At 39.4% G+C, this 23314-nt stretch overlaps 1 protein-coding gene across 2 annotated transcripts; it reads right to left on the bottom strand.

Annotated features, from left to right (window-relative positions):
• Positions 1-3448: 3448 nt before the first annotated feature.
• On the bottom strand, positions 3449-22207 carry med14 (mediator complex subunit 14). Of its 2 annotated transcripts, XM_041807490.1 has the most exons (29): positions 21785-22207; positions 20381-20407; positions 20160-20265; positions 19881-20054; positions 19649-19778; positions 19425-19553; positions 19193-19300; positions 18167-18299; positions 16573-16723; positions 16352-16463; positions 15901-16026; positions 15693-15771; positions 15261-15420; positions 14911-15105; positions 13875-14009; positions 13702-13778; positions 13458-13618; positions 13023-13169; positions 12568-12812; positions 12002-12271; positions 8751-8994; positions 8150-8272; positions 7768-7944; positions 6522-6760; positions 6253-6432; positions 6039-6146; positions 5249-5374; positions 4665-4854; positions 3449-4173 (listed from the first exon to the last, which is right to left on the bottom strand). In XM_041807490.1, the coding sequence occupies exons 1-29, from the start codon at positions 21958-21960 to the stop codon at positions 4100-4102; spliced, it is 4302 nt and encodes a 1433-aa protein (XP_041663424.1). In that variant the 5' UTR covers positions 21961-22207; the 3' UTR covers positions 3449-4099. The 2 variants fall into 2 exon arrangements, with proteins under 2 accessions (XP_041663424.1, XP_041663425.1); XM_041807491.1 differs by lacking the exon at positions 8150-8272.
• Positions 22208-23314: the final 1107 nt, after the last annotated feature.

The following is a 23314-nucleotide window of genomic DNA, read 5'->3' as shown; positions in this document are numbered from 1 at the left end:
AATAGCCTATAACTGAGACTATTTATTTGTTTTTTAAGGCATTTGGTTGGCAATATCTACCGCAAGTGTTGCATTCGAGACTCAGTCGTTCAGGCAGGTTGGATAAAACGCAGATATTCATCCGGTATTCGTCGTTTCCGAACAGGTGACGATGCTCACGCGCAGCAGTAAGGTGGAGAATGTATCCTTTTACCCCGGTGGATCCATGTAGCTGTTCAAAGATTCATGCATGAAATGAAAACAATGCCCACGCCCTTCGCAACAAGAGCCGTAGCAGCCTCAGTCTGTGATTTGCGGTGTTGAACGCCCCCCTTCACATTCACACCGATCGCGAGCCTCACTGAATGATGTCATTTTTTTAAGGATGAAGATCTCAGCATCATCTCTAGTGAGGACGGAGCCTTCAAGCAGTCTGCTGCTGTCCATTAAAGCTAATAAAGTGTTGTGAAGTAATCATGCATTTATTCATGAGTATGCATTATGAATTTTGCATTTTTAAGGTAATAATGTTGAGCATTAGTAAAACTAGACACTTTATGATAATTCCCCTTCTGGAACAATTTGTTTATAACAGCTCCCAACTTTACATAATTCATAAATGCAAACTACTTTCCAACGATGAACAGAAAAAAGAGAGTATTTGAGCTACCACATACCTCCACAATCTCAGAGTGGCTTTGTAAGGCTTAATGCATTGAACAAGCAGTAGGCATATGGTCTAGACCTGCTTTTTGAATAAAATGTCTTAAGATAACATTGGTTTTGAACTGGGGCCTCCATAATCCAACTGGTTAAATGAGTCGGGGTGGGCATTTGTTACAAGTTTGATGAAGATCAGTGAAAGCAGTATTGAGAAACTTCCTTTTCAAGCAAAGGATGAACAGGAGGCCCACTGAGTTGGATATATTTTGAACCTCCAAAATCTAACTGGTTCATCACTGCGTCAATATGGTCATCTGTGCAAAGTTTGACACAAATCCCTTAAAGTGTTAAGATCATGCAATCACAAGCAAGGGATGAACTAATCTGGACCTATTGTTTGAAACCTATGTAAACTAACTGGTTCATCATTTAGTCACAGTGGACATTTGTTCCAAGTTGGAGGAAAATTCCAAAAACAATACTTGAGAAATTCTGTTCACAGGCAAGGGGTGAACATGAGGCCCAGAGACCTTAAAGGGGACATATTTTACCCTTTTAAGTTTATGTTGTTCTCAGGGTCCCCAAAACATGCCTGTGAAATTTGTTGCTAAAAAAAACACTCTAGTGTAGGATTTTTGCATGTCTAATAAACTCTGTTTCAGCCCTTCTCAGAACAAGCCGTTTCTGTGTCTTTAAATGTTAATGAGCTGTCTGACTCCTCCCCCAACCACATCCCTCTCAGGAAATGGATGCGGCACTCCTGATGTTACAATGTTACACTTTTATCCAAAGTTAAAGGCCTGACTGGGATGTGAACCATCAAGCTTCCAGACCAAAGTCAGCAGGGTAACCCACTGAGATATCCAGCATCTCAGCTGGCAGCTGAGAGGAAGATCAGGAGATGAGGGTAGAACTTTCATCCGAGTAGAGAGGGCCAACCAAACCTGGGGGTGGTGCTTACTCCCCATGTGACATCATGAGGGGGAAATCTGAGAATGGCTTGTCTCAGCACACATTTTCTGTAAGGTGGAGAAAGGGAGGGTGTAAGGGAATGGATTTTTCTGGTATTCGAGGAGATTGTGGACAGGCCAGGGGTACATATTGTTGTTAGAAAAGCCTTAAGAAGTGATTTTTGCAAATAATATCCCCTTTGAGCTTTGACCTACAATCTCCAAAATCTAACTGGTTCATCCTTGAGCCAGAGTGGGCATTAATACCAAGTTGAAGGAAAGTCCCACAAAGTGATTTTGAAACATCACATTCACAAGCAAAGGACGATCTTGAGGCCCAGTACCCTGAACATACAACCCCCATAATATAAGTGGTTTATCATCAAGTCATATCAGACACTGGAAGAAAATTCCTTAAAGAATTCTTAAGATATTGCCTTCACTAGCAAGGGAGGCACACTGACTGTCACCTCTAAAATATAACTGCGTATATAAATATAACTTAGTCAAAATTGACATTTGTTCCAAGTTTGAAGAAATTCCACAAAGTAATCTTGAGACATTGCAAGCAGAGGATGAACATGAGGCCTTAACCTTTCACCTATAACCTACAAAATCTAACTGGTTCAGCTACAACTCAGAGTAGACATTTATGCAAAGTTTGAAGAAAATCAATAAAAGCATTCTTGAAATATTGCATTGACAAGCAAGGATGAACATGAGGACCAATTAACTTGTAATTCAGCCTCCAAAATCTTATCATTTCATCGCTGAGCCAGAGTGGACTTTCATGCAAAGTCTGAAGAAAATGAATGAAAGTATTTTTGAGCTATTAAATTCACAACCATGGATGAACATGAGGCCCAATTACCTTAACCATCCAAATCCAACCAGTTCAGCCTTACAGTCTGGAACAGACTTCCCCATTATTTCTGACTTGTGATGGCACCATGTCAGATTATGCAACAAAAATCCTGTTATTTTTTTGGCTGGGAGACTAACAGTTCAAGTGTAATACTGGCCAATCATTGTTAGCTGTCATGACTTTATCTGCTGTCTTTGTGACTGTGCATGAGTTCATAGGTTGCCGGGAAGGCAGGTCAATCAGTGCCAATCACTGCTACGACAGAAGCGTTGTGTGTGACACTTGTGGTCTTGTGCTCTGATGGGAAGAAAACAAAAAAGTATTGATTGTCGACCCATCCTTGTCCATCAAGTAGAGAACAATATGGACCAGCTATCCTTCAATAGAACTTGAGGGGAGACCGTGGTAGCTTGTAAAGAAAATTAACCCAGTCAGCTAGCTATGCTAGCTTTGCTATATTTCAACATATGATCCCTTAAATATTAAAAAGATTGGTTGTGGGGAACAACATAACACTCTGGTGAATGAAAATACAATTATAGGGGGAAAACACTGTCGTATTGATCAAGGCCAGGATATAAGTTGTTGATGTCAGGTCACAAGGTGTCAGACAGAAGAAAGAAGACAAACATGCCAGTCTTGTTGAATGGGGTGTCCTAGACGCATTGTTGATTGTGACACTATACAAGAGCATTTATCACTCCTGATAGAATTAGGCTAATATCATGTAGTCTGACCTGGCCTTAAGAAAGTAGACATTAGATGTTTTTAAGAAAATCACTCAAAGTGTTCCTGAGATGTCCTGTTATAGCACAGTCGGACTAGGTGAGTACATCAGGTATTGCCTAAGTATTAGCTTTGGGAATGATGGGTATATTTTCCATACTGCTGTATCTTTTGTAAGAAAGACAATGGTTCTATATTGTGGTACTGCTGCTACCACATCTGTTTAACTATTTGAATGATATTTTTTCACTGCTAGTAGAAGATCCTCAAAGCTGGGCTTGTTTTATTAAATAGCAAAGTCAGACAGGGTGTTTCAAATCCTTCAATAAGGACTCAAAATGGGTCTTAATAAAATACAACTGGCATATAAAGTTCATTGCAGTATTCCAGTATCCAAATATCCAAAGGGTTTGAAATAAAAATGCAGACAAGTAAAGGCAAGGAAACATTTAAATAGTGTGCTAAGGAATATATAATCTGATACTACAATAATATCAGTTTGCGTTATAAAAAAAAACAAAAAAAAAACAAAGACATTCTCTAGCAAAAATCTAACTCATCTGGTTCTTTTCAATCTTCAAATATACAACAATGTACATATTTTTCGTAAACAACCTTAATTTCAATAGATAATCTTGTTTACAAGTGCACCTGGAGAAAAAAATAACATTTATATCCTTCAGCACGAAATGTCCCCCCTCATCCAAGATTGACCTTTATAGCAAATCCTGTTTCTGGCTTCACATGTGAACATATTTTACTCCCTTCTATAACAGCATTTACATCAGGTCAAAAGTCCAGGGTTTAAAGCAGAGAGGACACATGCTGGGTTTTGACATCATGAGGACAGTCTGTTTGCTCCTCGTTTCAAAGAGACTCCAGTATGGTTCTTTTTATGGCTCAGGATCTGTTGATTCTACTGACGGGTGCCGGGGGGTAGAGAGAGGTTGGCCATCAGCTCATGAACAGAAGCAAATATCGTACACTCACCTGCAGACAGAAAGATGCAGTCAGCATGAGCAACACTTTTAGGTCGAGGACAAGAAACTCAATTGAATATTAAAGCCATTTAAATGAAGTAAAACCACACAACAACAAATGATAATATACTGAGTATCAGCACTGCTGTAGTGCAATCATATGCTAGAAGCTTCTGACTACTGCCAATTTTTATACCTTATAATCTGGTTTACAAGGTTTTGTCTGTTTGCTTCCTATAGAAAAGTATAGTGTTTTTAACTATCACTGAGTCTGTTGACTGTCTCTTTGATGACCTGTGAGATCACTCAACAAAGACATTTGCTGATGCTATAGCAGATTGTTGCATGTGAATAACAGTGCTGTTATATTCTACATCACACCCATAATATACCCTGTGCTCAATCACATACTAAGTTATATTTAACTGCTGTACAAGGTTGATATGCAATTTGAGAGCACATTTTTAGTGAATTATTTTAAGGTGAGAAGTACAGTCTTACCCGGTCTGGCAGGGTGCAGTTCATTAAACCTCTTAAGGATGTTTGAGACCATGAGCGCTGCAGCCCCAGATGAGCTGTGCTGTCTAGGGATGTCAGCCTGCTGAGTGAGGCCTGTCGCCATGTCGTACACAATGGGGACGATGATGCTTACAGGCTCCTGGGGCACTGGGATACGCTGAGTGAGCTGCAACTGTGAGGGGAAAGCACATAGGTTTAAACTGGTGTGAAAATGAAACAACCCTGCTCAATAGCATGTTAAATGTTTAAGATGATGAATGGCACGAACTGTAACAACTAAAGTAGCCAAAGTGAAATCACACAAAACGATCAACAATATTTACAAAATACTGGACAATTACGCCAGAATTAAATACATATATATACAAATATAAACAGAGAAACTGGATAAAATTCTAGTAAACCCGATTACAATAAAATGATGTCTTATGAGAAAGTTCAAACTTACAATCAGCTCTAAGGTAGCAATCATTTACAAACAGTGCAGCTACGTGTATAAATGGACTTTTCCTACTGCTACTACTTTAACTGATTTCAGCTTTTGAGGTGTCGGACATGAGACTTACAAAGAAGAGCATCTTGGACTTTAGCACCACTGCGATGGTACCAGGAGGGGCAATGGGGGGAGCACTTGGAGGGATGGTGAGGCAGAACTGGACATTCCACTTCAGTTGTGCGGCCTGGTCAGGGAACTGCAGAGAGTCCAGGTGTGTTATTATTTGAATGGAGTATTTATTATTTCATTCTTGAATGGGAGTATCTGATATTTATTAGTGTGATCATTTTATTTTTCTGTTAATAAACAAAATATATCCCCTTTACTTATTTTCCTTTACATATTAAGCAATGCTTTTTAATTTTGCAGTTGTACAGTTACTGAAAGAATGTATACGGCAGACTGTACCCTCTGCTGACTAAAAAAAGCACTGCAGTAATTATTTTACCCAATCAGTGTAAATTGTCCATATTTGTATCTTTTTTTTAGTACTGCAGGGTATTGTTACATCTCTAAGAAAATAAACTAAGAATGCATAATAAAATGTTTAATTTAAGTGTTATTTTAGCCTCCAACTAATAATGGTTGGGAGAGTTGATTATTCAGGTCATTTTCATGATTTACTGTTAATTTTTTGTTGAATGAAATGCTAGTTAATAGGCCTTGTTCGGGATATCAGTGTTTCCGAAAGCTCTAGAGTAGATCCTCAAATCCAGAAATAAATCAGGGGGTATTCTCTTTAGAAGAAATTGGAATTGCACACTTTTTCATAAATAAATTCAAATAGAATCAATAACTCAAATAAGCTGATTGTCTTAAACACAATAATGTAACGACACAAGAAACCAACAGCCACCAACCAGTTCGAGCTTCATGATGCGTACACAGTCCCTCAGGATGTTGGTGGGAGCCCCGAGTAGCTTTGTAAAGGCATTCAGAGTGTTGTACTTAAAGGGAGGGCCAGCAACCTGGAAAGAAACAGAGATAATGGCTCAATGATTCAATATAAATCCGTAAATGAGATTTATGTATTAGAATAATTATGAACACACAAAGCTTCAAGTGGATACTAACCCGTGTCTCAAAGAACTTCTCCAGCACCTGGAGCTCCTCCTGGGACCAGGGGCCGGTGTTTTCTGGAGTGACTTTTAGCTGTAGCGTTTGGTAGTTCTTTGGATTAAGAGCCACGCGGCACTTGAGCACATCTGTCTTGAACATGATCACCCCCGGCTCATTAGAGTTCACAATGGATAACTGGAAAGGAGTAGACAGAGCGCAGAAGTTAGAGGAGAAGCAGGAACACAAACTTTACTCTTTATTCCCAGCATTTCTGGGACACCTACATTGGCCTCCTGCTGGATGATCCTTTGTAGGTGCCGTCTCATGATGACTGAACCCAGAAAGCGCTCCAGAGGTGAGCAGAGGTAGCTTCCTGCCAGGCCAGGTACCAGGCAAGGAGTGGGTGAGGGGAGCAGAAGCACATGCAAGGCATTGTGGGTGAGAATTGTAGGAATGGAGGCAGCCCAGGGACGCTGAGGTAGCTTGCGGGGTGGAGGCATACTGGAAGGCATGACTTGTGAACCTAAAGTGAAGAGAAAGCAAAAATGTAATATTGGTAAGCTTATATGAGCTCACAGTAAAGGTAAATTGTTTACAAGCCGATGGTGCTGATTGGGCAAATTAAACACATTATATTTTGCTGGTTTGGAAAACAGCTGTCCTTACTTTTTCCAGTTTGTGCACTAGAAAGCATTTAAAGTTTAATCTAATTATGTCTGTATTTCCCACTATTATGCATCTAAAAAAGAATGAATATCAAGATACTTTTATGCATTCAAAAGTTCTGCAAAATACATGTAGTTTCCATGCAGCTGTGCAGCTCTTACAGTATATCTAGAGTTTGCACATTCACCAGGTAATACTCTATTTGAGCTCTCAGCATGTGGTGATTGTTATGAGACAGACTCATAGCCCAAGAGTTGCTCTGATTACATCCACCTCTCCCTTGCTGTCTTTACTGAGGAGTGTTTTTAGTCAAACTAGAGCCCCACAATGTTTATTTATTTGACAGTATGCTCCCCATTTAATTGAAGGCAGGATTATGACCAAACCAAGGAGAAAAGTGGTTAAAAAGTGGCGCCAATTCCTGCCAGTTTGTTGTATTCCATTCATCCTGAACAGTGAGGCGGCTGCTTACATTACACCATGAATGACATGAATTTTCAATTGTTTTCAGTGTCTGACAGTGGCAGCTACACACACTTGCAGTAATGATGCTGCATGTCTTTGCACCTTATATGCATGTATTTGTTTTATCAGTATATAAGCTGCAGACAACTTATAGCATGAAAAACAGATATAAAAGTGTGGTTTATACAACAGATTTTATAGTTGATTTTTTTTTTTAACCGAACTTGGTTCAAGCCCTCAGCTGAGAAGTTCAGCACTGACATGGAATAGTAAAGAGTAAACAGGGGGAGACATATTAAGGAAAAACTGTCAGAAGGATTTTTATTTTACTCCTCTAAATCTTAGTATTTATTGGTCTAAAAGAACAATGTGAGACATCACTAAAAAGGCTGCACTTACTGGTCCCAGCACGTGGAGAATGAGGGTCTGGGATGGGTGAGTGTAGCGATGGGTTACCAGGGGACATGCCGTGGATCCTCGCCCCAGGAGAAGGCCCTGAGACCTGGGGTGAGCCTGGCCACTGACCCCTGTGGCTGGGAGACACCATAGCATACGGAGAACTGGGATCCAGAGCACCTAAATTGAAGTAGAGAAGACAGCAGTTATAAACTAAACATCACTAAATGTCAATCATAAAAACCATTCCATGAATACACCACTGTGTGCCCGCTAACTAGAGACAATTTGTTATTTGTTGCTAACATCTGCAGCTTTAAAGAGCCCAGTTCAGCCCATGCCAGCTCCTACCAGACCAGCGTTTTACCTCCACCCTGCTGCTTACCGTGTGGACTGGCAAAGCTGGTCTGACCCATCGCTATACCCAGAGATGACGGGGACGGGGTGGGCCCAAAAGGAGAGGGTGCCCTCAGAGCTCCACTAGGGGAGCCAGAGGCATGGATGTTCCCTACACAATCACACACAAATGCACACACAGTCACACCAAAAGGCTCGTCAGACTCTGAGGTTGACAAGTTCCTCACAAGCACAGACTCACTCATGTACGCACACTCAAGCAGGGCGGAAGGACTGCAGTCGGTGGCTGGCGGGCAGACATGGAGGGGAATGGAAGGAGCAGGACTAAATGCATGCTTTGTTCCCTCTTGACTGAGGCGTATGTATGTTGCATAAGAAACAAAACTGATCTCATGGTTTCACTTAAATCAAAATGGGCACACATGGTTGCTTTTTCTTTGACATTTACATAGCCTGTTCTAGTACAAATACATAAATCAGCGGGGTGGCCGATGGCAGCAGCATGATATGGTAAAAACAAAAAATTAAGATAACAATCCAGCTTTAAAGCTTAAATGACACAAACAAAACAGATAAATTCATTCACACGTATCTGGACAAACACCAAGAGGCAAACCTGCTAACATTACCTGGTGACTGTGTGGGCATCATTGACGGAGAAGGAGTCACATTAGTGTGGTAGTTTGGTGGTGGCGATGTGAGAGGAGGATAAACACCTCCAGCACCTCCTCTAATTGTCTGTGGTTGAGGTTGAAACTGGTTCATCAGGCTGTCCATTACATCTACACCAACCGGAGAGGGCGGGTTATCGTCTTCATTGACGGAACGTCTACGAGCGTCCTGATTACTGTCGACAAACATATTCAGGAACGTCTAGACAAGAGAAGATGAAAAACCCCATTTAGTTTCAGGATTTGAAAGAAATAAAATATTCAAGAAATACAGATGTATTCTTAAGTTGTGCTGATTAAGGGCAAACAAGACTGGAAATTAGAAATACATGGATGTGAAAGTTAACTTTTCAACCAACAGCCAATTTCTACACCAATGTTTCCCTCAGTACTTCCTTTAAGTGTACAACTCCCACACTGTATCTCATGTTCGACAATTAAAAAAATATACGTGATACGTGACTTCTTCTATCCTAAAACCACTTTTTTGGTGCAAAAGCTTAATAGACACAACACTTAAGACCCCATTATTTACCGATGGACCATTGCTGTCAACGGGGCCAATGTAAGCTGATAGTGATGTTAAATAATAAATTGTTGGCAGTGCACAACTGCTGGAAATTGGATAGGAAACTGAAAAAAGTTTCCTGAAAAAAGTCTAGCCTGGCCATTTTTTGTTATCAAAATCTGACACACTATACTTAAAAAGTATGTTATCAACACTCCATTTGTTGTTGGTTCTTGCATGCTTCCTGGAGGACAAATAAACTGAGCCTGAACCTCTTGGGGCCACATGAGAGCACTCAGGCTGTATACAGCTAACTAATGTGTGGGATGTAAACTAAAACATGGCAACATGTGATGAAGCTGCTAAAAGGTTAATTCTGGGACCAGAATTAACACAAGAAACACCAGCAATTTCTATTATTTTTAATATTTTAGTTCCGTTTTAATCAACTTCATCCTTAAATTTTAGTCAAAACTTTTAGTCAAAACATGAATTCTCTTTAAACTAACCTAATAAGAAAAAATGGTGAAATTAATATACATGTAAAACACTATTTTATTGATGCACAACCAATATTTTAACCCTTTCAGACCCAGGCCGTCTAAAAAGCCCTCTTAAACCTTGGTATTGTTTAAAAACAGCCTTCTAAAACCTGAGGGTTTTTGAGGAACTGCACAGTTGCACAATGGTGTTTCAGTGAATCATGTTCCAGTTCATCATAAAATCAGTGACTCAGATGCTGCATAAGGTCTTAAACGTAGAACGATGCCAGCGTCCCATCAGGTCTTAAAGGTAAATCCACATGAACATTTCATTGGGTCTAAATTAATTTTAAAAACACCAAAGAAAATACTGACTTACTTTGAATGCTCGCTCATCTCTGCTTGTGTTTTGACAAATACATGTAAGGTGGAACTATATCATGAATTTTGAACGTCCAACAGTCCAGCATTGACATTTTAGTCTTGTTTAGTCTCCTTGAGGGAACTAAACTTACTTTTCATCAGATTCTTAACTGTCAAAGATCCATTGTTAGCTGGTCTTAGTCTCTTTTTTCTCATGGAAACAAAGGTAGCCGAAGAACAGTTTTAGTCATAGTTTTAGTCAACGAAATGCAACCTGTTCAGAACACATCATCATCACTTACATTTCTTCACCATTTTCCTCTGACTATGGACCTAACAGACCAAACATTTTGGTATGAGTAACCATGTCAATGGCTAACATCCAGATGTCCTTTTAACAGCAGCTTTTGAAAACCGACAGTGTCCTGGCAATTTTTTCATGTGTAGTTTGTCATCATAATGTCAAAATATTAGCATTAGATGCATATTTGATGAAAATGTAAACTCATGCAGCTATGGACACACTCAACTGATGCCAGTTTACAGGGTAACCAGCTAAACCCAAACACCAATCTTACATGTGTTAGTTTGAAGGTTTAAATGACAACTTCAAAACAGAATTTATTTGTTTGCAGCTAGTTTTACAGGCATGTTTGTCACTATACTGTCCCAATAAAACGTTGTTTAGATGCTGTAGACTGTAGACTTGGTTTATCTGATTGCCTTACAACTTTCAGATAAAGTTATACCTGCTGCTGTGTCAACAGTCATATCTCCTTTATCTTTACACTCCTCCTAGTGGTCATATGTCATCTTGTATCTGCATTGTGTTTATTTTTGAGGTTGTGCACAACCAATGTGTGAAATAGATGAAGTGGAAATGCAGGGGAAGCCATGATATGCATGCACGTGGGTAATTAACAGCAAGTTCTATATCTCCAGCCTTACTCTACAGAAAATTTATTTGGCCGAATGACAGGACAATTTCTCAGTTGACTGCTATGACTTAATGGAGTTTCTGCAAAAATACACCAAACTCACAGTGAGGGAAAGACCTCAGATGAGTGACACTGGTGCAGTGTTAATTTTGGCAGCTATTACTAATTTTAGTCTTAGTTTTAGTTTTTAAATGAAATGCCTTTTAGTTTTAGTCACATTTAAGTCATTTCTATCCTTTTTAGTTTTAGTCTAGATTCAGTCAGCAAAAACTCAAAACATTTTAGTCTAGTTAAAGTCCATAAAAAATCCTCACATTTTAGTCTTTACTTTTAGTCCAAGCATTTATTCTCTTGCCTAAATCTGGTACCAAATCATGGCAGTGTGTTCTCTGCACTATGTCTAACCTGGGGTCCCTGCTTTCTACAGCTGAGAGGCAGAATAGATACAGCTGCATTGTTTTTTGACAGATTTACCCACAGTGGAGAAATATCACAGATTTTGAATGTCAGACAAAAACTACATTACATTTTAGTCTAGTTTTATTCATCTTGAGGGAAACTAAACTTAGTTTTAGTCAGTTTAAGTCATTACACATCTATTTTTGTTATTCTTACTCTAGTTTTTGTCATGGAAAAAAGGCTGTCAATGAACATTTTTAGTCATAGTTTAAGTCAACAAAATTAACACTGCTCTGGAGGTACACAAAGTAAAATTTGTCCTTGGACAGAATCAGGCAAACATTTTCCTTCCATTTAGAATTTTTATGCTGAGCTAAGTCAACTGACTGCAGCCAAATATATTTCAGTCATAAAGGCCAACTATCCCTTTAACACAAATCAACAGGCCGTAATTTGGGTTAAACTTTAACAGGGTTAGTCTGGGTTTGTTCTGTGGGGTGGTATAGATAGAGATCATACCTTGAGTCCAGGAGCTGGGTAGAAGCCCTCAACAATCTTTGTGTTGTCAAACAGACTGTAGGCTCCATCCCTGATAGCCACCACACCACGGCTGCGGCAGTAAATGTCGATGCAGTACATGTTTCTGAATGCTAAGCGGATGTGTGTAGGTGACTGCGGTAAGATGGAGAAGCACTGGTAGGCAGTGTTGGTGCGCTGGGTCAGGCCCAGCATGGGCACAGTTGGTAGCTTGTTGATTGCATTGAGAGGGGCCTGCGTGTCATAGAGCACCTGAGGAGATAATTAATAAAATCATTAAGATCACACAGAACATGGTTAGTTTGGATTAAATGTAATTAGGTAAAATAAGCTGTGATACAGGATAAAAAACAAGGGTTTTAAGTTTTTAGAGACATAAGATTAGCATGACTAAGACACAATTAACTTATTTCCCACTGAGCTCAAAAGCATCTATCAACTGGTAAACAAAGTATTATGAGCACACTTCCAATCAAGCCCTTAAAGTCACTGAAGATATTATCAGTAGTAAAGTCAGTTGATTTTTTTGCAACTTTGCATGTGTGTACCTGCAAGAGCTGCATCACATTTGGACCCTTGTTGAACATTTCTTGTAGCTGATGGAGGATGATATTGTGGCAGTTGGAGCAGCCAGAGTTTGGTCCCACAGTGCCCAGTGCAAGATGGAAACGATGGCTGTTGGAGTTCCACTGGATGGTGACAGAGCTGCCTTTGGTGGTGCCATAGCACAGCACCAGCTTACGGTAGTTATAGAGCCGCACCTCGGAGAACATGCTCAGTAAAGATGGCATCTCTGAAAGGGAGTTCAGTTTTGTAAGATCATTAGCGTAATTCTGTTGCATTGCATGAAAGTAATGCCCAAATCTTCAACAGAATACAGACATTGGTATCTCCTGCACTGAAAATCATACTTTTGGACTGATATAGCACTTAAAATTCAATCCAGTCAAAAACAAACTGATATTCAAGTGGAATCTCTGCTTTAGGATCACTGTTCACATACCTGGCAGTACACGAGAGAAGTTGAGGACACACTGGTAGAGCTGACTGATGGCGCTCCAATCATTAAGAAACATCTCCACCACCTTCCTTCCGCCCACAGGCTCCGACAGAGGGTTTTCATAGGTCAGGTACACATGCCGTGTGGAGGCTGTTGAAGGAAAAAGATACGTTTGTTGAAACAGTTCTACATCTTCACAATTTTACAAAGGCAGGCAGATGCTAGGCAATGCATAACATAAGGTAGATTTATAAAGCTGAATATCTCTACTTTTTGGTTGTAAACATAACTAATTAGCTGGTGTTAAACCATATGAATTCTTAGTTAACTTCTTTGTCTATGTCTTATCCTTCATTCCTGATTTTCTTCTGGATCAATTAAGACATGAAAGAAGCATGATTTTAATGAACCCTGTCACACTCTGTATGTGCTCTATACCTTGCTCTTTGCTGTGTGTGCTGTTAAGAGGACAGTTGGCCAGCACCAGTTCAGCCACCCAGGTCCTGTTGTTCCTGCCTTGTAGTCTGAATGTGCAGTCCAACAGGGAGCGCTCTAGAGCTCTCCTTGTCTCCTCTCCTACACCTTTACAGGGAGGAATCCTGCAGAATAAAACACCATTTAGTCAAAACACTGCTCTCAGAGATTTGCAGAAAAATTAGCTTTAAGTGCATGCATGTATTACTTCAGTAGACGTATTGCATGACTGCTGCCATCACCCTCCACTTGGACACCCTGGTTTGGGATCTCCATGTTGGACAGCTACGCAAACAGAAACATTCAGATTAAGACAAACAACACAGCAATGGGTAAGCTACAACTTTAAAAGGCATAAATGATTTTAAATGGGGCATGTACCTCTGTTCTGAGGCCGATAAAAGGCATATTGGTGTCACACATTGCTACTAGGTGAGCCAGCTCTTTGTTGAAGGCACACATTTCCCCAGAACGCTTGGGCTTCTTTGGCTCTGAGTCACCCTGGTCCCCAGAAATCTACAACAGAGACAAAATGTGCATTGAAAGACATTTATTCAATTCATCAGAGTGGGCACACTTCCCTCAGAGAGAGAACGCTGTAAGGGAAGGCTGACCTGTACAAGGAAAAGCTGAATTCCTGCTTTCATGTTATGTTACTGTAAAGCAGCCAAAACATTCATAACATTACATAGGATTATCAATCCTGCATGATGAAATAATTCTTTAGCAGCCATTTTTGTAGTCTAGACTCTAGACAGCCTGAAACATCAAAACATAAATGTTTTGTTACACATCCAAATAAAATCCCTGGAACAAATGCTTGGGCTGATTTAAAAAGCTTTTAAAAGTGCTGCCACATAGTTTGTCTCGTTTAATGTGCTCTGACACAATAGACAATTCTTGTCTGTTTATAGAAGAATGCAATAAAACTTTTTCATGAAGTACAAACCCTAATAAAATAATCAACTATGATCAAATCAATCTTCATTTAAAAAGCTTAAAAACTAAAGCCCTATCTATCAACAGTACTGGCCACATACACAAGCCACAAACCTGGGAGCAAAAAACATAAATACAGCTTTATCACTATACTGTGGCTAATTGAGTCAGCAGCACCATCCTATGTTTGTGTGCATACTCCAGTGTCAATACATCCACACAGACACACAAATCTTTATACAACTGAGAGTTACTCAGAATTTATGGTACTCATTTAACCCTCAACAACACCAGAAGAAAATTAAGATATTCATGAACAAAAGAAGAGACTTCAAACCAAATTCAAGATTTTAAGGCATTTAATCGAGGATATTACTTTTCCTCAGATCTATTATCATCCAGGCTTCTGAAAAATTCATTTTAAATAAGATGAAGTTTAAATCAACATTTACTCATACATTTTTAGTTTACTGACTACCTTTCTCTTAGTCCCGGGTCGTGCCCCTCTCCCTGCTGTGGTGTCCTGGACAAGGTGTTCTAGGTTGGGTTTGAAATGCTGCAGCAGTTGTGCACACATGGGTCCGTCCTCTCCTTCCAGCTGAGACACTGATAGGAAGGAGTACTTGTACTGCAATGCTGTGGGGCTGCTGGGCACTTCAAGCATTTCCACCACCTTCATTAAAAAGAGATGAAGTGTAGAAAAGCCAGGAGAAGAGAAAACCGAAAAGAATCAGTGGAAGGAGGACAATATTTAAAACAGATACAGGAACAGGAACTTGACTACGGTCTTTTTTATTGGACCTTGAAAGTTTCAGCAAATGAACTCACAATGTAGTACTGTGGAAGACGTGTGAGTTTAATGAAGAGTCTGTGTTTGGACAAGCTGTCAACAGGGTGAGAAGCTGAGTTTGATAGGTGAAGGACATCAGTGCACACAGTGGGAAGGTGTTTCACAGACTGTCGACAGCGCTGCTCCCCCAACCAGAACCTTGTCAGAGAAGAAAAAGACTCAGTATCCTGTTGAAATCCATGTTACCAAACATCCACAGTTCATAGCTCACACTAGTGATTGCAGAATTCACACACAACAGAGTCTGACTTCTTAACACTTATCCTGCCAAGTGTTGCTAGTAATAGCTACTCTGACTGACTGACATTGCTCCATTGGACAAGCTTGATGCAGGCATTAGACTAGCTGCAAAGTTGAAATGGATCTGCAATGTTCTGCCTTATATGTAGCCATTTAAAAGGGGGACTCACTTGAGTTGTTGAAGCCATGATACGATACGTTTCATATCATCATTTATAGTCTTTTCAATGTCATCCAGCATTGACTGATCTGCAAAGAGAAACAAACCACAGTTTTATGTTTACAAACCTCTATAGACCTTCACTTTAAGACATCCAAGCTAAATAAATAACCTTATTTTGAATCAAGACAAAAGAAAAAAATATTGTTGTTGCTTACCCAGTCCATATAGCATTGGCTGGAACATGCCAGAGTGCAGGTCTACGAAAATGTGTAAACACTCTGAACGACCACACGGCTCGAGAATTGGAATAACCAGTGTGGGTAAAGCAGTCTCAATGAAAGCTGGAATAAACAAAGAAGCACCTATCAATACTGCAAACATCTCCTTAAAACATAAAGTGCATCAAAGACAGAAAAAGGGAATGTGCGATATAGCACATCTGTATCTTATCTGAGATTTTAATCATGCAATTTACCATAGCAATAACCTTATAAAATCACAACTTTCTGTGTTTTGAGCAGTGCATTTTATTTTCAAGTGTTTTCATTGACAGATGCAAGGCTGCAGCTGCTTCAGGAGCCTATATTGTTGTGACAAGTTGCTTATTTTATGCCTACATATTTATTCAGCTGTTTGTAATGACAAGAAAGTGAAGTAAACACTTACAGTTGTCACTGGGATTGCTGGTCTTGAGAATGGCCTTGAGTTCCTGCAGCTTCTGATGGGACCGGGCATGGACGCTGTCGATCAACAGTTTCTCCACAGACAGATGGTCGATCTAAAGAAAGAGTGGTACACAAAGAACATTACAACATTGCAAGTTATTAGTAAATTAAACTTTGCTGACAGATAATGAACAATTCACAGAAAACAAATGACAGCCTCACCTTCATTGCTCTCTCCATCAATTTGGAATCACAGGCAGGAAGAGGGGGCTCATGGGATATTTGCAACGGCTTAGATCCATCAGATTCATCAATCTTGATTGTGACCTTATGAACTGATGCAGTACCTGTTTTTCTCCCCAAAACTTGTTGGCTAAAGAGAAAGAAAAAGAGCAATTAGAGGTTAAATGACAAGTGTAAGAAATATAAATTACCTATCTTTAGCATAATACCAGGGCTGTCAGTATTAATGCATCAATCATGATGCGATTACAGTCCATAATTAGTAGATTCATTTTTATTGCATTGATCAAAAGTTTAATTGCCCTTTGCAACACACTTTGGTTAAGCTACTGCAACGTCACCATATAGCCACAGTGATGTACAATAAGTCCACCACTGCTCCTTTGAAAGTCTCATTTCACCTTAAGCAAAACTGACAGACAGCACCTTGCGCCATTTATAATGTATTTTTTACAACTGATTTATTATACTGTTCAATCCATAACAAGATCCTTTTTTCACGATTAAAGTCATTTACTTCAATTATTTAGAGTTAATTATTTTCTTTCAAAATAAAAGGGTGTGCATCCAAACAGGGAGCCAATTTCCCTTAGTTAAAGACAGTACAAAAATCAATATTTAAACCAAACAGTTTTAAATATAAAAAAATACATTTCAAAATGTGATTTAAAAGGTGAGTATTTATCACAATTAACTACACACATTCTGAGATTAATGATGATTGTTTGACTGCCTTAGTTTAAACATAAAACATTTTGAAGGTTGAAAAATGAGAATTGTTAGAAGGTTTTAATATGAATGTTCTTCTTATATTTTTTATTTTGAAAACTTAATACAAATCCAGCTTTCTGTCTGGATACTTATCCCTCAAGATGCCTAGGTTCTTCTGAAGTTTAGGTTAAATTCCTTTTTGGTGGGGTTTTATTTGGGTTCTTCTTTTGTGGGTTTTATTGTAATCGTGTGCTTTTGCTGTTGGTCTTTCCTGTCTTGTTCTTTTGTCTTTATTTTTTAGTTCTCTTGCTTTGTCCTTCTGTTTTATTTTGCACAAGTCAAAGCACTTGGTAAATCCCTTTTTTTAAAGTGCTACACAAATAAAGTCATTATCATTATTTTTTATTATTTATCATTTTATACATTTGTAAAGTTCTGGTTATTTCTGAAAAACTGAATTGATCCTTTTTATTTTGTGTTTTCCTTTTCATTCCATAGTTGACTATTTTTTAACAGTTCTATTCATTCTTTTTAATGCGAGATGTAATATGCACGCTAATATGCACAATTTTGGCCAACAGCTTAAGGTAATATAAATTGGACAATATATATTTCCTTTGAATATTTTCACCAGAGGACCATGTGGATTTTTCTATGGACTTAGCATGTATTACAAGCATAAATAATTGCCATCAATCATGTTTCTTTGACTGTGGGATATGCCAATATTGTGATCCTGATTAGAAGTCAATTAAGTCAGCAGCTCTAATTCATACCTCTTATCTATTCTCTTATTTATTTTGGGGTATTTTTATGACAGTATTCTTGTCAATATTTGTGAGTATAATTCATAAAGTCTTACTTCCACACAGTGAGCGTGAGGTACTTGGCAGGCACGTATCTCTCCTCCTGCACCAGGTCGCCCCATCGCTCTCTGATCAGCATGAGAGTCTGAGAGTGGAGAACCTCAAGCTGCAGCGACAGACAAAAGGAGTCTGGAAACAATGCGGTTAAAGAGCACACAGTGTTTGTGGGAACATTCCAAATCCAGGTGAGTAGCGATCAAGTGGTTCACACATCTCTTGCCATTAATATTCAACACACACTAATGTGCACACATATCCTCAAGACACATACACCCTAGTGGTATGAAAAGGGGTATTTGTGCCCAACACAGACTGCTCTTTGACACGGTGAGCAGCACTGCTAGCATTGGCATGGGGAAAGGCAGAGCAGAGATGTACTGATTAGCATTGTGATAAGCACAGTCATACTCAACTTGCATGCTTGATTAGGGTCTCTGGTATTAGCATGAATGCTAAGGAGCTTTTGTTTCCCTCTAAATTTTACTGATGAGCTTGAAAGCTCTGATTGTGACTGTGATCAGAGCAAATTTTCTCATAGATGTTTAAGTTACAAGAGCATAATGAATGATGTGAATGAAGGTTACCACTGCCTTACGATGCAAGTGTTAGGACAATGCTCTTGATATGATGGAATACATATTACTTAAGCCATATTTTCCCAATACAGACTTAGGAAACATTCTTGGTATAACACCTCATATGACCTGACCGGGTGACAGGTTGTAGGGAGAACAGAGCTGCCTTTTCCCGTGTCAGTAACAGAAAGGGGTTGTGTTTTTTAATGAAAAAAGAGGAGGTTCAGGAAGATGCAATTCTGCAGCTGTGTTTCTCATTAGAATGCTGCAAGGGTCTGCTGGACCAGTCAATACCCTATATGCTCAGACACTCTCCCGCCCCGCTGCAGTGGTTCACATCACACTGGGACTGAGGCCAAGTGTGTTTGTGCAGGGGCACACACAAAATCTCCATGTATTAATGTATGTATGTGTGCTAATAGAAGGACATTTAGAAAGAAAGGATACGCAGGCAGTTATACATGTCCTGTAGGGGCTTTTCATCTGCACACAGGCGTGCCTGGACCAACTCATGGATGAAGTTCACCTGCATACTGTGGACCAAGGCTCGGCCATCTGTCAAACATGGAGCATAAGATTAGTGTGACATACAGTAGAAAAAACATTGAGAGTGCAGTGCAATGCAGTAGAAAATTAATGATTTCTGCTGTGCAGAAGAGTTAGTTAGTGCATGAATTACCTCCAGTTTCCTTGTCCTCCACAAGAATCTTCAACTTCAGCAGCCTCCAGGGAATATCAGGATCATCTCCCATCACTGTCAAAGTGGCCTCAAACTCTCCTTCTACACGAAACTTTACACGTCCATTAGCTACACACAAGCAAACGCACAAATAAGATCTTCCATTCAATAATACATTTTAAAACAGACTGCTATTGTGTGGTAAGATTGCAAAAGCTACTTACCAACTGTGAGGTTTGCTAGCTGAGGTGGTAGGTCTGTGGTGACAAGGCGGTGCCGTAAAATCTGATTTAGTTGACTCAAGGTGGTTTGCTTCTCAGTTTTAGTGATGGGGTCTGGAGGAATAATCTTATCCTACACAAATGGGAAATGCAAAGCAGAAGGTTATTACATCCCAAAAACAAGACAGACCTTCATACATCTCTATATAAATGGAATAGGTAAGAAGTTACTTACTCTTATACATGTGGGCAGGCGTGGATATGACCCTGTGGTGAGAACGTCAATGGCAAAAGGGATGGCAAAGCTTGGCAAACGAGCATGCACAAGGGCATCTCTGGCCAGTGATGCTAGCCTGTCAGCAGTATCCACAAACAGGATGGTCTGCTGATCCAGGAAGCTAGAAATCATCTGTCACAACATATACAACAGAGACAGGTAATAGTGAGTTTATTTGTATGCTGATGAAAACCAGATCATTTAAGTTAACCATCAGTTAAGAAGGTCACAACATACCGCACACTTCTCAACCTTTCCTGCATTGCTTGCCCATTTGACTAGGGCAAGGAGACGGACAAATAGCTGCCTGGTACGACTGGCAAACTGGACAATCTCCATTTTCCTAGAAAAAAGAGACAAGAATTTAAAGTTTGGAGAAATAAAAATATATCTGTGCAACACTATGAGAGTTGGAAAAAAGGATAGGGTGATAAAGCATGACATTTAAAGAAACATACCTCTCCATGTCCGTTTTCCTGGGAAGTCTGGAAAACAAGCATTACACATGTTAGAACACTAAATCTTACTTTACTTACTAAATTGTTAAACTCTTTGTTTAAAATGTGCACTACATTGTGTTTTAAAAGGTGCTATGAAAGCAAGGGTTATAATTATTTAAAAGACAAGCGTTATGCCTGATAAGACAAATATCAAACAGCAAAAAAATATGGTGCCACTTCTCTCATATAACAGAATGTAGGGTAAATCTACGCCACAAGAAGTCATCCACAATGTTCACTTTTATAGAATGGATAGAGCTTTTGAGCAATGAGCAGTTAACTTATTGCGTGACTTGGAGAGAGGATCTGTTTCAGGAAGTGTGCTCCTCTCCTTACTCTCGGACAGATATAATTGACTGATACTGCTAATTATATGTTAAGTTCAGGTGAATGAGGTACTGCATGGATTTCCTGTTTTTTTTTCCTCTTTCTTGTATTACTTATTATTAATTAGCCAAACTGGTTGTTGCTGTTGTTAGTTTGATTTTATTTAAGATTCTCTGCCCTGTCCTGTCAGGCTAGAGTTACTTGTTACTGCCAAATGCTTGACTTCTCATTTTTGGATGTTATTGTATCAAGAAAAATGGAAAACAGAAATGAATTATCAGGCTGTGAAGAATTACTGTGTATCATTAATACTTTATATATACGTTTATTTTATTTCAGAGTGAAAATACAACAAAACTGAGTGAAAAGGAGTGGCAAGAAGAAGAGTCTTATGTCCACCCAGTCTTCATACAAAAAGTAATCAACAACACATACATACATGGGAAAAAATACAACTATAACGATAATGTTGCTGACTGGAAAATTTAAACAGAATAATGAAAAAAAAAATTAAACACAATTTCTGTTACTAGACACACTGATATGAAGGCATCAAATGAAAAAATTAAGATAAATAAATAAAAAACCTAATTTGTATAACTAAACAGATATAATGGCATAAAATGAAAACAAGTAATATAAATAAGTAAAATGTATATTGTTAAACACTCTGATATGATGGCATCAGGTGAAAAAATCCATCTTTATGGAAAATAATAATAAAAATGTGGAGAAACTTTCAATGATACAATAAGACCGGTGTAAAGGGCTCATATTACTCATACACTACTTCAGAAATTGAAAACACAATGATACTTTCACTTTAGTATCTTACACAGATGTTGTTTACATGTACGCACCCTCTCAGATTAAAAACTTCTATTTATCAGAAATTAATACACAACTTCTACATGAAAAGCGTTAATGTTTATTTAAGAGGCTGAAGAGCATCCTCCAGGTTTATAAACGTTAGCTGATTAGCCCGCCTGTTAGCACAGTTAGCATTGAGGCCTACTATGCTAAGGTATTACTTACAGCTCGGCCAACAGGGTAATTTCATGATAGGTCCTCTGGAGAAGAAACTCAATAAGCAGGCTGAGTCGGACCCCCTGCGTGGCTGGGGCCCCGGGTGGCGGTGGCTGTGGACCCGAAACCACCGGACCTCCGAGTGGGACGAGCTGCCCATCCGACCCAATCTGCACCGGAGCCATTTTACAGTGGCGACACAGGCTACTTAGCTACAGCTATGAACACCGAGCGCTACAACAGAAAACTAGCGAGTTGCAATGGCTAACTCCTTGTGAAAAGATTTCCTTCGCAGTCTCACAACATTTCTTCATGAGACGAGTATTACGGGTTGGATTAAATAATCCCTTTTGACCGTAAAATCAACAAATACGCCGAATTTGGGAGCTCATTACGGGGAAGACTCAACGCCGCTCAGCCGCCATCTTTGCTGTCGAGAATGCTTAGCGCAGGTACGGTTGGAAAGAAAACCCCCAACAGAGCTTTGGGGAGTGGAATTAGCCAGGGTTTTTTAGTAGATTTATTTTACAGCAGGTTATTAGTTTTCCATAACCAGGTAAATATGGGAGTGAACTAAAATGTTAAGTGTTTTGGATTTTACAAGTGGGTGTTTAAGTACCTAGCTTGATAGCTTTTCTGGCCGTTATCAACGGCTATTCCATCAGTTGCCCTAGTAAGGGTTGACTATTGCAGATTGTACAGGAACGTCTAAAAAATATCATGAAAAAAAAACTTTTGCGCACCTTTGATTTACTTCAGAAAATTACATTTCCTTACATTCTGTATTCATCTTATGCAAAGTGAGATATTTCAAGTCCAATTTGCAAAGGTTTCCCAAGCCTTTATTCTAGTTAGGTACACACAACGACAATCATGGGGAAGACTACTGACTTGACTACTGTCCAGAAGGCAATCATTGACAGCCTTCACATTGAGGATTGTCAAACTAAGAAGATCCAAGACCTTAGGGGAGCTTCAGGAGTGGACTGAGGCTGGATTCCAAGTATCAAGAGCCACCACGCAGATATGTCCAGGACATGGGCTTCAAGTGTCATGCTCCTAGTGTCAAGCCACTCCAGAACCACAGACAACATCGTAAGCATCTCACCTGGGCTTGGAAGAAAAAGAATTGGACCGTTGCTCAGTGGTCCAAAGTCCTGTTTTCAGATGAAAGTAAATTTTGCTTTTCATTTGGAAATCGAATCCCCCAGAGTTGTGGGGGAGATCAGAGTGGCACAAAATCCAAGGTGCTGTCCATTGTTTCAGTTTCCACAGTCAGTGATGATTCAAGGTGCCTTTCATCTGCTGGTGTTGGTCCACTGTGTGTCATCAAATCCAGAATCAATATTGTCAGCCATGTACCAGGAGATTTTAGAGCACTTTATGCTTCTATCTGCTGAGAGCTATATGGAAGTACAGATCTCCTGTTCCAGCAAGACTTGGCACCTGTCCACAGTGAAGCTAAAACTACCAGAAACTGACTTACTGACCATGGTATTACTGTGCTTGATTGGGCAGCCAACTGGTCTGACCTGAACC

This window comes from Cheilinus undulatus, linkage group 15 (genome assembly GCF_018320785.1).
Source record: "Cheilinus undulatus linkage group 15, ASM1832078v1, whole genome shotgun sequence".
Taxonomy (NCBI): Eukaryota; Metazoa; Chordata; class Actinopteri; order Labriformes; family Labridae; genus Cheilinus; species Cheilinus undulatus.
Note: the sequence above shows the minus strand (reverse complement) of the source record. Positions and strands in the feature narration are given on the sequence as shown.

Excerpts from the sequence above, each read along its gene's own strand:
- med14 (XM_041807490.1), bottom strand. The coding sequence starts at position 21,960 with ATGGCTCCGGTGCAGATTGGGTCGGATGGGCAGCTCGTCCCACTCGGA. Across the intron at positions 8,273-8,750 it reads GATGCCCACACAGTCACCAG|GGAACATCCATGCCTCTGGC; the intron begins GTAATGTTAGCA and ends GTGATTGTGTAG. Across the intron at positions 6,147-6,252 it reads AGAAGTTCTTTGAGACACGG|GTTGCTGGCCCTCCCTTTAA; the intron begins GTTAGTATCCAC and ends GTTTCTTTCCAG.